The sequence below is a fragment of the Zea mays genome, chromosome 2 (assembly GCF_902167145.1).
Source record: "Zea mays cultivar B73 chromosome 2, Zm-B73-REFERENCE-NAM-5.0, whole genome shotgun sequence".
NCBI classification, from domain to species: domain Eukaryota; kingdom Viridiplantae; phylum Streptophyta; class Magnoliopsida; order Poales; family Poaceae; genus Zea; species Zea mays.
The window spans coordinates 172,523,720-172,537,554 of NC_050097.1; the positions used below are offsets into that span (position 1 = coordinate 172,523,720).

Sequence of the window (13,835 nt, forward strand, 5' to 3'; positions counted from 1 at the left end):
AAATGGAGATTTCTTTAAAATTGTAGTCTTTAAATTTGATGATATGTGCAGATTACAAGTTTACAACTACTGGCCCCTCCCAGAATCTACTGGAACTTCCTTCGGTACTCTTTCAAAGTTCCAACAACTGCATGAGAATAAGTTAGAAACAAACAACCAATCACAGTGACAAGAGGAGCCTAAGATGTTATAATTCTGAGAAACGGTTTACAATAAGAGAACATATCAAGTGCAACCGTACCTATTGGTGCAACCGTGCGACCAAGGCACAAAGATAAAAATGGGAGGGCCTTCCTAAAAATATTCTCTTTCAAAACAACACTCCCACATCCCCCTAAATATTTTTAAAAATGTCATCTCACCTCAATCCTTGTGTCTTAGTTGCACGGTTGCACCAATAGGAATGGTTGCACCTGATATGTTCCCTTACAAAAATATATACATCATTTATTTTCTAATGTTTACTTTTGGCAATCCTAAGAAATAGTGTTCATGTAACTTTAGTAATGTGGCCTTGTTCTCTTACAAGCAAGCAAAGAACTAATATTCTGAGGAAATTTAATCCTCTCAAACTAAGAGTGAAAAAGAGATCTGAGGAATTTAAAGCTCTCAAACTGAGAGTGACAAACAAACCTTGAAGCATCAACCCGACCATATTTGTATTCCACGATTCCAGCCTCTAAGAAAGCAGCTGAAACAAAATAAGAACCTTCTCCATCAGACAGTAAACAATCCCAGTAGGTAGAAACCTTTTCCAGTTCACCAAAATGATCCAACATCTTATTCTTGTACACTTGCACTTGATCAAACAGAGACGATGATAACTCATCCAAGATGTTCTGCTGCAACATTGATATTCTAAACAACCACCATGACACGCTCCAGCAATCAGAGAGATCCAGACTCTGTACGCTGGTAAACAAAAGCCTTGCAAATACAATGAACTGCAAAAAAATAAGATAACAACTCGAAATACTGTAAATACAGAACCAGGAAGACATTTTGTGTCTGCTGAATTTGGCAATGAACAAACAAAATCAGATGCTTTGCCACCATTTGTGGTACTAAAAGGCTCAGCTCAATACAAACCAAAGCTTTTTATCACGGAAATTGGTTTGACTTAAACACAAGTACAGCCATTTGCAATACTAGACACCAATAGAAGATGAGTTATGGTGTATGGAACTATGGGCACAAGCTAATGGCCCCTCTATAAATTAAATATGTTAAAAACATAATAAAAAACTGTATGATGTACTTCACAATTTATACAATGTATTATTATGGGCAATTCGGGCTGCAGGGTTTGGCCCCCCAACCAACGGATATTAATTTTATGGAGTGGTGGCATCAAACAAATGAAGCTATTCAGGGGTCCTTCAGAGATGGCCTAAACTCCCTCATTATGCTGGGCGCTTGGATTTTGTGGAATCTCCGGAACAGATGCATCTTTGATGGCCTTTCCCCTAATGTTGCTAATTTCCTAATCCATGTGGGGGATGAGCGCCGTCTGTGGGAGACTGCCGGGGCCAAGGGGTTGACATCCCTTGTTGCCTCCCTATCTCATGTAGCCTAGAGTTTTTATAGATGAGTCAGTCTATGCTAGTTTCGTTCAGGCCGCCGTAAGGCGTCAGTTGTACCCCGGTCTATTTTAGACCTTGTTTATTTCTTCCTTTAATATAATGATACGCAGCTCTCCTGCGTGTTCGAGAAAAAAAAATAGAATGTATTATTACACTAATAATGTAAAGCAGTTAGAATGATCGGCACTCCATATCTAGGATTCAATTATGTTTGGTACTTTGGTGGAGGCATTTCTTGTTGTAGATGAAATGAATTTGTGATTGTTCATAAAGAAATATCTAAGCAAGTAAGTATCAACATATGGCATAGGGGTACCAAGAGTAGCAGAGAAAATAGCAAGGACAACAGGGAGCAAGTCTTGTCATTGTAGAGTATGTCTACGAAATCATGACATCAATGCCTAAAGCATAGAGATTTTTATAGAGGTTTGGGCCACGGGGTGTGTAATACCCTATATCCTCTGGCTAATCATCGATTGATGAATCCAGGTCACAAAGATTACCAGCCCCAACACCAGTGAGCTCCAAGACCTCCTAGATATGGAGTGTGTTGTGGTAAGCTAGACTACCACCAACTTTTGCTACTTTCACTGGATCAAATTGATCTCCCTTGGCTAGTGTTGGGTGGAAGTCTCAACGGAATCCCTTTTAATGCTGCTCTACCTCTCCCTTCTGTAGCCCAAGGGAATGGTTGATCTTACATGTATATTCTACTACAGGCCCTACCTATCATCAGGCAAACTGCTCCAGTCCTGTCACATCCTTGCATAATTGCAGGTCCTTTGCCTTGTAATCATGCATTATGTGTCGGGCATGCGTCGGTGTAATTGTACTTGTTGAGGTGACCTACCGGGGGCCCTCCTCACTCTGCCTTAATGGAGCTGATACAACGTGATAGAAGCCTAGTATGGTTCCGAGTACCATTTATTACATGAAAGTACTTTCATACTACCTAGTCATCGCTTTTTACCATTCCTAGTAACTGACATAATTGCCTAACCAGATATGGTCTTAAACATGAGGTCATGCATATACTCTATAGTGGCATTGGATACACATGTACCCCTTGAGAGCGTGTCAAGGTGAAAGTGTGTCTGTAAGGTCATCCACTGCATTTTAATGTGGTACTCAGGCTCCCGCAATCACCCCTTCCTATGGTGATCACCATACCGATCGCAGAGGCAGGTATGATATCTGCATCTACGGACACCCGGGCCACCTGGCTTAATATGATTGGTAGCCAGTGTAGCCCTCTGTACTTGATTGTGTTTTATGGTACACTTCACGTGCGCACGCGTGGCTATGGGATCAATGCATGTACTATGTAGTGATTTCAAGTGTCGTACAGCCTAAGTCATGCCTAAGTCATGTCAACACACTTAGTCAGGCATGTAATGTCGTCCATCACACATTTAATGTGTTGTACCCGAGACTTATATACTAAGCTTTTGCTACCGATTTATCCTCATGTGTAGGGTCCATTCCAGGGGCATACTATCCCTAGTGGGCCTAACACATACTTCTATCATAGGATAGGATTACACTTAGCTGCCCTGAGCTCTTAACTCCTTCGAGGCCCCAGAGGACATAGATCCAAGCCGCCCTCAAAGTATGAGGTCAGGAACTCTAGGAGCCTTGGAGCCAAAGGAGGGCCTTGAGCAGCTAAGTGTCGTAGTCCCTGGAGGATGTACTACCTTGTGCACTTGTTTCCTTGTTGCCCTAAGATGCGAGGGGCCCTGAAGATGCTCTGAAGACTTTCATAACTGCCCTCAGACTAATGGGTGCCCTGGGGTATGGGATGCCCTGAGGACTTCCATAACTGCCCTAGGGCACGAAGGCGCGAACTTAGTCTCTGATCAATGTCCCATGGCACAAGGTGCTTTAGGGTCTTTGAATATTCTACCCCTAGATGTCCCGATGCACTAGGGGCTTCGAGCCTCACAACACGTAGTATGCTAGAAAGGCCAACGCGCCATCCAACAGTTGGGTTATTCCATCTGTATGCCTCTGTATAAAGTCACTTAGACTCAAGCCCCTCCCTTGGCCAAGGCTAGAGAAGGTCCCTAGGTCTCGAGGCCCCGGGAGCAGTGGTCCCTAAAGTTAGTCTCTCGAGTCGGGTTCTCTGTGTGCGTCTTGACGACAGCCGGGTAAATGGCCTTCCCTAAACGCTGACAAGCGTCATGATCTTTAAAAACGTTGTGTTGTCGCAATCTCTCATTTTAAACTTTGATAATGTTATGTGCCAGGCAAACTTGGACTGAGGCTATCTCCGGCATCTTACTCATCCTCATCTCTCATTTCAAACTCCATTTTGTAAACAGTGCAGTGTACAATGCAAAACAGTACAAAACGGTGTTTTGCACGGTCAAATGCACGATCTGCTGGCCATAGCCTGACCAGGCTATAGTCTAGTACAGTTCACATGACTAACCTTTAGCACCCAAGATGATGTAACATATGCTCAAGAAAAATGTTATATGACATCAACATAAAGTCCAGCTACTATAACTTTGCCATTTCACAAATTTCAAAACCCGCCATCCAAGTCTTTCATCAACAACATGTTATTCAAAAAACATAGATCAACTAATTACGAAAAGGTCAAAGAAGAGGTGTGCATGAATTGGACCAAAAATAACATGAAAACATCACTTTAACCAATATATTAAATTCCCAGACATAAATAGAGAAAATAAAGAAGCCAACCCCAACATACATACCTGCAAGAGTGAAAATTTCCCATGAACATGAGAGCCAAAAGAAGCTAAATTGTCAGAAGCCCATGCATCCCATGTGTCTCCAAGATTACTATAGCATCTTTCATCAAAAGATGACATTGAAAAAGGAAAAGTGGGAAACTTCCTTGGAGGCCTAAAAATAATTTTGAAGACAAATATATATATCAAAAACTAGTACCTCCCTAAAAAATCCAACAGGTTTAGGTTAACATGAAAAGGTAAATCAGATTTGATAGTCATGTCAGTTGTAATAATAGAAGCCTGTATTACAGCTAGATATGAATCAGAGTATCAAACAGAATACAATGTACTATTTCATCATATAAGAACACCAGTCACCAGCTCATCCTTTCTTTTTTATAAATTGTTTTCCTATGGTATACAGACAATTTGCTTTACAAAAGAAAGTATTCTCAAAAACCAAATCAATTACAGCTCAAACAGTATTACTAGACCATGAAACTGCAGATGTTCCCGTAACCAAAACAATAGAGCACATGTGCAGACCATATTCTGTTGCATGCATCTCCAGCAAGAAGCCACAAACAGTTCCTGAAAAATGTATGCCCTCTTTGACTCCAAATGCAGGTCATTTTAGGCTTTTGCATATGGGTCAAGAAAGTAGATAAAATGACCTCAGTGCCCTTAATGCATACTCCATTGGGACAAATGACTCATTCATTTGTGAGGAAAAATAACAGTAATATTAATATTTATTAGGCAGGAGCAAAGAGGGAACAAAAGGACATGAGTTCTAGGACAACTTATATTTATTGAAAATTAAGTAGGTTAAAATGACCTAAATATAGAAAATGGAGATAGTATGTAAATGTAACCACATTGCATTCCCTCACCAAGTCAACACAGTTGCCTGTTCCCTCAACTACATCCATCTGACTGACATGTACAAGGAGTATACTACATATTAGCAATCAAGAGAATTCCCATTTTTGTTTCATGTCAACATTCAGGAACAAGCTAGATAATCTTAATATCTTACTTGGCAAACTGCAACGATATTCTACTTTGCCACATTTTAGAACTATGTGAAATTAGCAATTTTGAAAGTGCCTTTAAAACCTGTGATCGAATTTACAGAATGTTAATTCTAGACATTAACTGGAACTAGCCCATCACATTATGTTGGACCAGACCAATGCTTAAAACTATATCCTCAGTCTAGTAGGCAAGCTGTCATTGATCAAAAGACCCCAGGATATTTAAAATCTAATGTTTCCACTAAGTTATTTGCCAACTAATCGCACACAGTCAGCCGAGCGTTCCCTAATCATACAGTAAAAGATTGAAGAGAGACAGAACCCAGAAACTAACTCACCCAGTCACGTTCTGTTGCGTGAACGCGAGCAGCGCGGCCACTGCAGCGGAAAGCACAACTGCGCACCTGCAATCGAACCCCTCTCCCGCCGCTGCCCCGTCCCCATCGACCAGCAGGAACGCCCGAGCTGCGGCACCTAGGTCGGCGTAGAACTGCGCGGCTGAGCCAGGAGGCCTAGAGGGGGCGAATGCCGGAAAGAAGTGCGGCGCGGCGGTGGCGAGCGCAGCCTCGTAGTCGCCGGCCTCAACGGCAGCGATCGCAGAGGCCGCGGCGGGACCGAGCGGATGCGCAGGGGGAGGGGAAGCGGGTGGGGGCGGGGAAGAGGGCAGCGAGGGGAGAGTGCAGCGGAGGAGGCGGAGCTCGGCCTCGCGGAGGAAGCCGGGGCTCCGGGTGGCGCAAGTCATGTCGCTGGCGGCTGTGACTTGTGAGGGTCAGGAAGAAGAATTGAGAAGACTGCGCCCCGCGCGGGTTATGTCCATTCACTCCATTGGCACTGGGCAGCACCGAGGTTTAGGGCTTTGTCTGGAACATGTGATTTTTTCCCACGTTTTTTTAAAGGAACAATTGGATCTATACCATTAAAAGATCCAAACTTTAGATATATAACATAGACCCCACATGTCATTGACTCATGTAGATCCATATGTAAGTGAGATAGTAATGGTATGGATTCAAAGTGGTGATCTTTTAATGGTATGGATCCAAATTTCCCTTTTTTAAATAAACAACTGAATCACTGATTCCTGTTATATATAATTCCTGTACAATTTCTACATTCTAAAGAAGGTCTTAGGATTTAACTGGTTAATTTTAGTTAGATATTAATTAAATGAGATATTTATTTAAATATGAATATATTTTTTGAATTATTAGTATATATTATTAATATATTTTTTATACAACACAAACGGACACGCGGGAGGATTTCTAGCGGCAGGCGCCTATTACTATTATTGTGTTGTTGTAAAAGAAAATAATAAACTGTCATCGAATTTGAGCACATATTATACTATTTTAAAAAAATTGATTGTCGTACTCTTATCTTTATATATTTTGAGGTGTTTAATTTCTGGGACCAAAGTTTAGTACGTGTCACATCAGATATTTCAGTAGCTATTACGAGTATTAAATGTAATTTAATTATAAAACTAATTATACATCTTAAGATTAAACGATAAGAAAAATTTATTAAGCATAATTAACACATGATTGGTATTTTATTGTAACATCACATAATCGAATCACGAACTAATTAGGTTTAATAGATTCATCTTATCATTCAGTACTCAACTGTGTAATTAGTTTTACTATTAGACTATATTTAATACTTAACTAGCATCCAATGTGATAGGGACTAAAAGTTTAGATAGGGAAACAAACGGGCCCTTTGTAGCAATCATTATCGTAACTAGGTGAGCGCCCGTCCGTTGCAACGGGAACATGTAATACCGTTGAAGGAAGGGAGCAGAGGGGAGGGTGTATCAGCTGGACAGGGAAGAAGAGCACGGATCTGGGGACGATGATAGCGGCGACGACGTGCAAGGGAGAGTGCGGCGCGAGGGTCGGGGCAACGGACATGAGCTACGATGTTAGGCTGGTCAGCCAACAACCCACATATGCGAGAGGCAGAACAATATTATATGAATAGTGATTAATATGATAAAATACATTGATATGCAAACTCCCTTTTTTGAGAAATGAAACCGTAGCCATGCAGAGAACAGTATATGGCCATTGTGCTAGAATTTTGGCCTGACTTAGCGGTTGGAAGACTCAAACCAGCCACAACAAAAGTTTTTAGTAAAATGTTCATGAGTAGCACCAACAGGACTTGTTTTACGGCCTAAGCCCATGAGGAAGTTGTCTGGCTTGATATCACGATGAAGAAACCCCCTCGTGTGCATGTACTCTACCCTAGATATTTGTATGACAACAACAGGAAGACATTAACTTGGCGAAAACCCACCAAAAATATTCAACAATTGAGAAATTGGGCCATCAATTTTATAGTTATGCCGCCATACAGGTAACAAAAGCTAAAAAACAAAATGATATATCTCGCAAGAGAAACTAACCATCTGATCAGCTAGCATAAGTATTGTTTTAAGAGAAAACTTTCTGTTGCAGTAGTTGCAAATCATTGAGGCTTGGACCAAGAAGATCAATGACCATGACATTGTACTCCCCATCCACTCCAAACCATTTCAAATGAGGAATTCCAGCTGAAGTTTAGAAGAAAAAATATTGAATCAGTGAAAGCATATGAAACAAACAGCCTTGTATTATTACTTACTTCCCCCTTGGAGAAGCATGTATAGTTTTGACTCATAATGAAGCTGAGGATGCCTTGATTTTACAGATTCCTGGTAAACATGAGATGACGAAAAACGGCCAGGTAGCATGCCTTGAGGCTGAAAGGGGTACTACCAAGACTAAGACTGAAAGATCATATTGCTTGAAAATGGCTAACCTCATTCTGTCTGAAAACGTAATACTATATGTTTAGGCTAGAAATCCATTACATATAGAACAATATAATCTAAATTTTCCATATGCATTTCTCTAAATTTTTATTTAATGTCCATCCTGCAAATTGGGTTACCATACTAAGTTGTTTCCATTGTCTCAGGTGCTCTTAATGATGCTGTTGCTAAGAAATATGATTTGGAAGCATGGTTCCCTGCATCAAAGACCTTTTCGAGAGTTAGTATCCTGTTCAAACTGCATTGACTTTCAAATTGCTCTCTGCACCTTCACCCAGAGTACGCTAGAATATTACCAGTTACTGAAACAACATTTCCCATGTATGAGACAAAGTAGTGGGTATGGGATGATCGCGTTGTCCTCTATGTAACTTGAATAATAAGGTAAAATGATAAAATATTCTTTGAACGAAATGTTGCTGACAAATATCCAAAAATAAGGTAGATCCAAACAAATTAATGGCACTAAAGACTGAGGCACGAGAAAAATGACGTCCATATTTGTGGCTCACCAATTCACCCATGAGAATGCAAAAACATAATTCCAATATTACATCTTTCACACTGCAAGCAAACTAAGAATAAACAATATGAACAAGTATTATTCTTGTTGCCCAATAAACAATACAGTTATCAATGAAAACATCAAAGCTCCAAGTCCTTGCTTTATATCCCTGTATTCCCATCCGCTTCTATCTAGTATTTTAATGGGTACAAAAACCAAAACTGAGGCACACATTTTTTTGCTAGTCTCAAAACAGAGAACCAAATCTATATTTTTTGCTATTATGAAAACAAATAACTGAAGCATATATTTTCTGGTATTCTCAAAACAAAGAACTTAACCACATATTTTCTACATAGGGCTAGACAGTTGTGTGTTGAGGCCAATATGGCGACAGCCGACATCCGATAGGCAAATGTATCTAATAACTTGTCACAAAAATGGAATTCGCATCGTAAAAAGAAACTACTCGAGCATTGAGAGTCCAGCAGGAAAAAACAGACATGTAGTGTTAAACATAGAAAAATGGGTCATCACTAAGAAATAATTTCCAAGTACTACTTTCCTGAAGATAAACAGTAAATGGAATGATGTGGTTGCCAGTTGCCAGACACTTCATCCCAAATTCCCAATTTCAGAAGGTAAGGTAAAAATTCTTCAGCAATCCAATCAATAATTCAGACTCAAGAGTCAGAGCATAACTAAAACCTATTAGCTATTGCTATGCAAACTTCATTCAAAGAAACGCAACTTGCTAGTATTTCTTGTAACCAATATTTACATGGCTCATTAAATGTGGAATCAATATTTAAGGTCTATATAGAACCAAAAAACTGAGTAGAAAGATGTTCTCATTTAATTAAAGAAGCCAACCATAAACAGTGATACGACATTCTTCCAACTAAAGGAAATTCAGTGAAATGCCAAAGAGAGCTTCTCTTGTGTATCTCTGCTAGAGGTTACGGGCTTATACTCATTGTTCTGCACTAAGGTGGACTGACACAAATACTCTAGAATAGTTATCAATTTATATTTATCTCCATCTAACCAAAAGAACTAAAAATTACATCCATGGCAACACACCTTCAAATTGCTAATTTCGAATATTTAGAGAGAACACATCGATATAGAATAAATTAAGAAGAGCTAATCATAAGGCTCGCCAATTTCTCCTTTGAATAGTAACAGATCCGAGGCAATCCTACAACTGATGTTGCAACTCAATCAACAATAGAATCCACAAAAAGACCACTTGTGTACCTAGGAATATAAAGCATGGTTATTTAGACAACATACTAAAATTAAACTGGCTTACAAACAGAGGGAGTAACTGGCAGCCACAACAGACAGTGAACAACCTAGCGTATACTCCATTATTGGGAAGATAGTTTAAAGAACTTCTAATTTTTCATATTATGCGTTGTCATTTAATTTATAGTATTAAACCTAGAAGTATTTTCTGCAAAATGCACATTGTCAATTACCACTAAAGTGTACCATGTAAAATACGCTACATGTGTATATCTGTGTAAACAAATTAGCATTATTTTCTCTACTCTTGTAAAGTGATTCTTAGCTATTCTGCTACTTGTTACCCCACATTTACTTCTTTACAGATATTTACTGATAAATATATTGGTAAGTCTTGTGAAGATTTTAAACTATTGTTCTAGGGATTGCAAAGTTCATGGATATATTAACTACTCGACTTGTCTCAACCCCATTTACACACTCCAGTCACCAAGAATTGTATCCTTGATTGTAATTCCATAATGACAAGTTACTGACTGTTGTATGCCCTAAATACACCCATGACAAACAGGCAAAGCTGCACATTAACTTGTTAATATTTTTAAATTGGTTGTGATAGCATACTTTTGTCTAACACATGTGTCCTTCGTTGCTCTACACTTCAGTAGGTCTTTACAATATAATATTTTGGAAGCGCCATTCAGTGACCATGAGATTGCTAATTTAGTCTAACACAAGTTTGTATAATGTAAATAGAAATTTTGTTGAATCAAGTAAACCAATGCTTCAAACAATTCAATAAATAATAGTAGAAGATATGCGACCAACTTTCAATTTTGTATAAAAAATCGTACACTGGTTATTCTGTTTATTAATTCTTGACGACAAATAAAATTCAGTCCACATCATGGTTGGATCTGTCAGCCCAAAGAGAGAAAATGCAACCAACTAAGTTTCGACAAAAAATGGGTAGAAAGTTGGCTTGTCAGCCCAAAGAGAGAAAATCCTCTCATTCAGAGTGGTGCATGACTTTTGCATCATCATTGCCCTTACAACCTAGCTTCCCTCTGAAAGGGAAATGTGCCCTTGGGCCATTTCTAAGTATTTTGGTGATTTAGTGTTTAACACAAGTGCTTAAATGTAAAATGGTGAACAAAGTACAAACCAAGGATAAATGTATGTTTCTCAGACTTAGTACATTGATTTATGGACTAATGTATTGTGTCTAAGTGCTGGAAACAGGAAAAATCCAATTGGAGATGTCTTGGCTCGAGCAGCCAAGAATCTGCTCAGTCTGGAGCACCGGACTGTCCGGTGGTGCACCGGACAGTGTCCGGTGCGCCAGGCTGGTTCGAGCGAAGTGGTCGCTCTCGGGAATTCACCGGCGACGTACGGCTATAATTCACCGGACTGTCCGGTGTGCACCGGACTGTCCGGTGAACCAACGATCGGCCGGGCCAACGGTCGGCCGCGCGATCTGCGCGGGACACGTGGCCGAGCCAACGGCTAGAAGGGGGCACCGGACTGTCCTGTGTGCACCGGACATGTCCGGTGCGCCAACGGCTCCAAGTCTGCCAACGGTCGGCTTCGCCATTTAAGGAAAGAAATCAGGCACCGGACAATGTCCGGTGTGCACTGGACTGTCCGGTGCGCCAGACGACAGAAGGCAAGAATTGCCTTCCCAGATTGCTCTCAACGGCTCCTAGCTGCCTTGGGGCTATAAAAGGGACCCCTAGGCGCATGGAGGAGAAAACCAAGCATACTCAAAGCAATCCTAAGCACCGAGACTTCGATTCCACGCATTTGTTTCTTTGTGATAGCATCTAGAGCTCTAGTTGAGTTGTAAACTCATTGGGTTGTGTTGCGAGCTCTTGTTGCGAATTGTGTGCGTGTTGCTGCTCTGATTTTTGAGTCTTGTGTGCGTTGCTCATCTCTCCCTTACTCCGTGTTTCTTTGTGATCATCTTTGTAAGGGCGAGAGACTCCAAGTTGTGGAGATTCCTCGCGAACGGGATTAAGAAAAGCAAAGCAAAACACCGTGGTATTCAAGCAGGTCTTTGGACCGCTTGAGAGGGGTTGATTGCAACCCTCGTCCGTTGGGACGCCACAACGTGGAGTAGGCAAGTGTTGGTCTTGGCCGAACCACGGGATAAACCACTGTGCCATCTCTGTGATTGATCTCTTGTGGTGATTGTGTTTTGTTGAGACTCCTCTCTAGCCACTTGGCTATTATTGTGCTAACGCCTAACAAAGTTTTTGTGGCTTAAGTTTAAAGTTTTATAGGATCACCTATTCACCCCCCCTCTAGGTGCTCTCAATTGGTATCGGAGCCGTTCTCTTCAAGAAAGGGACTAACCGCCCGAAGAGATGGATCCTAAGGGGAAGGGAATCGTGATCAACGACAAGGAGAAGGAGTCCTTCGTCAACGAGCCAAAGGATGACAAGCCTACCGACTCGGGCTCGGGCCACAGACGCAAAGATGGGAAGAAGAAGAAGACAAGACGCATCAAGGAGATCATTTACTACGACGACAGCGATGAGTCCACTTCTTCCCAAAAGGACAACAACGACGACGACTACGAGAAAAGGAAAACAGTCAATTCAAACTTTTCTTTTGATTACTCTCGTATTCCTCAAAGTACAAATGCTCATTTATTATCTATTCCACTTGGTAAACCTCCTCATTTTGATGGAGAGGACTACGGATTTTGGAGTCACAAAATGCGTAGTCACTTGTTCTCTCTCCATCCTAGTATATGGGAGATTGTGGAGAGTGGAATGCACTTTGATAGTACGGATAGTCCCATGTTCATTAATGAGCAAATTCATAAGAATGCACAAGCTACTACTGTTCTTCTAGCTTCATTGTGCAGGGATGAATATCACAAAGTGAGCGGCTTGGATAACGCCAAGCAAATCTGGGACACCCTCAAGATCTCTCATGAGGGGAATGACGTCACAATGCTCACCAAGATGGAGTTGGTGGAGGGCGAACTCGGGAGGTTCGCTATGATAAGGGGAGAAGAGCCAACCCAAACGTACAACCGGCTCAAGACCCTTGTCAACAAGATAAGAAGCTATGGAAGCACGCGATGGACGGATCACGACGTCGTCCGCCTAATGCTAAGGTCTTTTACTGTCCTTGATCCTCATCTTGTAAACAATATTCGTGAGAATCCTAGGTACACCAAGATGACGCCCGAGGAGATACTTGGAAAGTTCGTGAGCGGGCGAATGATGATCAAGGAAGCAAGATATGTGGACGACGCATTGAATGGTCCAATCAATGAGCCTCAACCTCTAGCTCTCAAGGCAACAAGAAGCAAGGAGACGCTACCTAGCAAGGTGGCACAAATTGAGGCGGCCGGACTTAATGATGAAGAAATGGCTCTTATCATCAAGAGATTCAAGACGGCGCTAAAAGGTCACAAGGGGCAGCCAAGCAAGACCAAGACAAAGGGGAAGCGCTCATGCTTCAAATGTGGTAAGCTTGGTCATTTTATTGCTAACTGTCCCGACAATGATAGTGATCAGGATCAAGGGAACAAGAGGGAGAAGAAGAAGAACTATAAGAAGGCAAAGGGCGAGGCGCATCTAGGCAAGGAGTGGGATTCGGATTGCTCCTCTTCCGACTCCGACAATGAGGGACTCGCCGCCACCGCCTTCAACAAGTCATCCCTCTTCCTGATAGTCGCCTAGAGGGGGGGGTGATTAGGGCGAAACTGAAATTTACAAATATAAACACAACTACAAGCCGGGTTAGTGTTAGAAATATAAACGAGTCCGCGAGAGAGGGCGCAAAACAAATCGCAAGCAAATGAAGAGTGTGACACGCGGATTTGTTTTACCGAGGTTCGGTTCTTGCAAACCTACTCCCCGTTGAGGAGGCCACAAAGGCCGGGTCTCTTTCAACCCTTCCCTCTCTCAAACGGTCCCTCGG

At 41.4% G+C, this 13,835-nt stretch overlaps 1 protein-coding gene and 1 non-coding gene across 3 annotated transcripts in view; both read right to left on the bottom strand.

The window, feature by feature from the left end:
• Nucleotides 1–6,190, bottom strand: part of LOC103647292 (tetratricopeptide repeat protein 27 homolog) — a 38,632-nt gene extending 32,442 nt beyond the window's left edge. Inside the window, exons 1-3 of one of the 2 annotated variants that reach the window (XR_004856373.1) lie at nucleotides 5,658–6,162; nucleotides 4,304–4,454; nucleotides 634–944 (exon numbers count right to left, since the gene is read on the bottom strand). Coding sequence is in view for 1 of the 2 variants with exons in the window: in XM_008671839.3 (XP_008670061.1) it covers nucleotides 634–944; nucleotides 4,304–4,454; nucleotides 5,658–6,061 (866 nt within the window). In the remaining variant the exon portion in view is untranslated. Of the gene's footprint in view, nucleotides 1–633; nucleotides 945–4,303; nucleotides 4,455–5,657 lie in introns of both variants that reach the window. The other variant, XM_008671839.3, reaches the window with a different exon arrangement.
• A 4,655-nt stretch (nucleotides 6,191–10,845) lies between these two features.
• Nucleotides 10,846–10,948, bottom strand: LOC111591027 (small nucleolar RNA Z221/R21b). The gene has a single exon (XR_004856791.1). It is a non-coding gene; the product is annotated as a small nucleolar RNA Z221/R21b (small nucleolar RNA).
• Nucleotides 10,949–13,835: the final 2,887 nt, after the last annotated feature.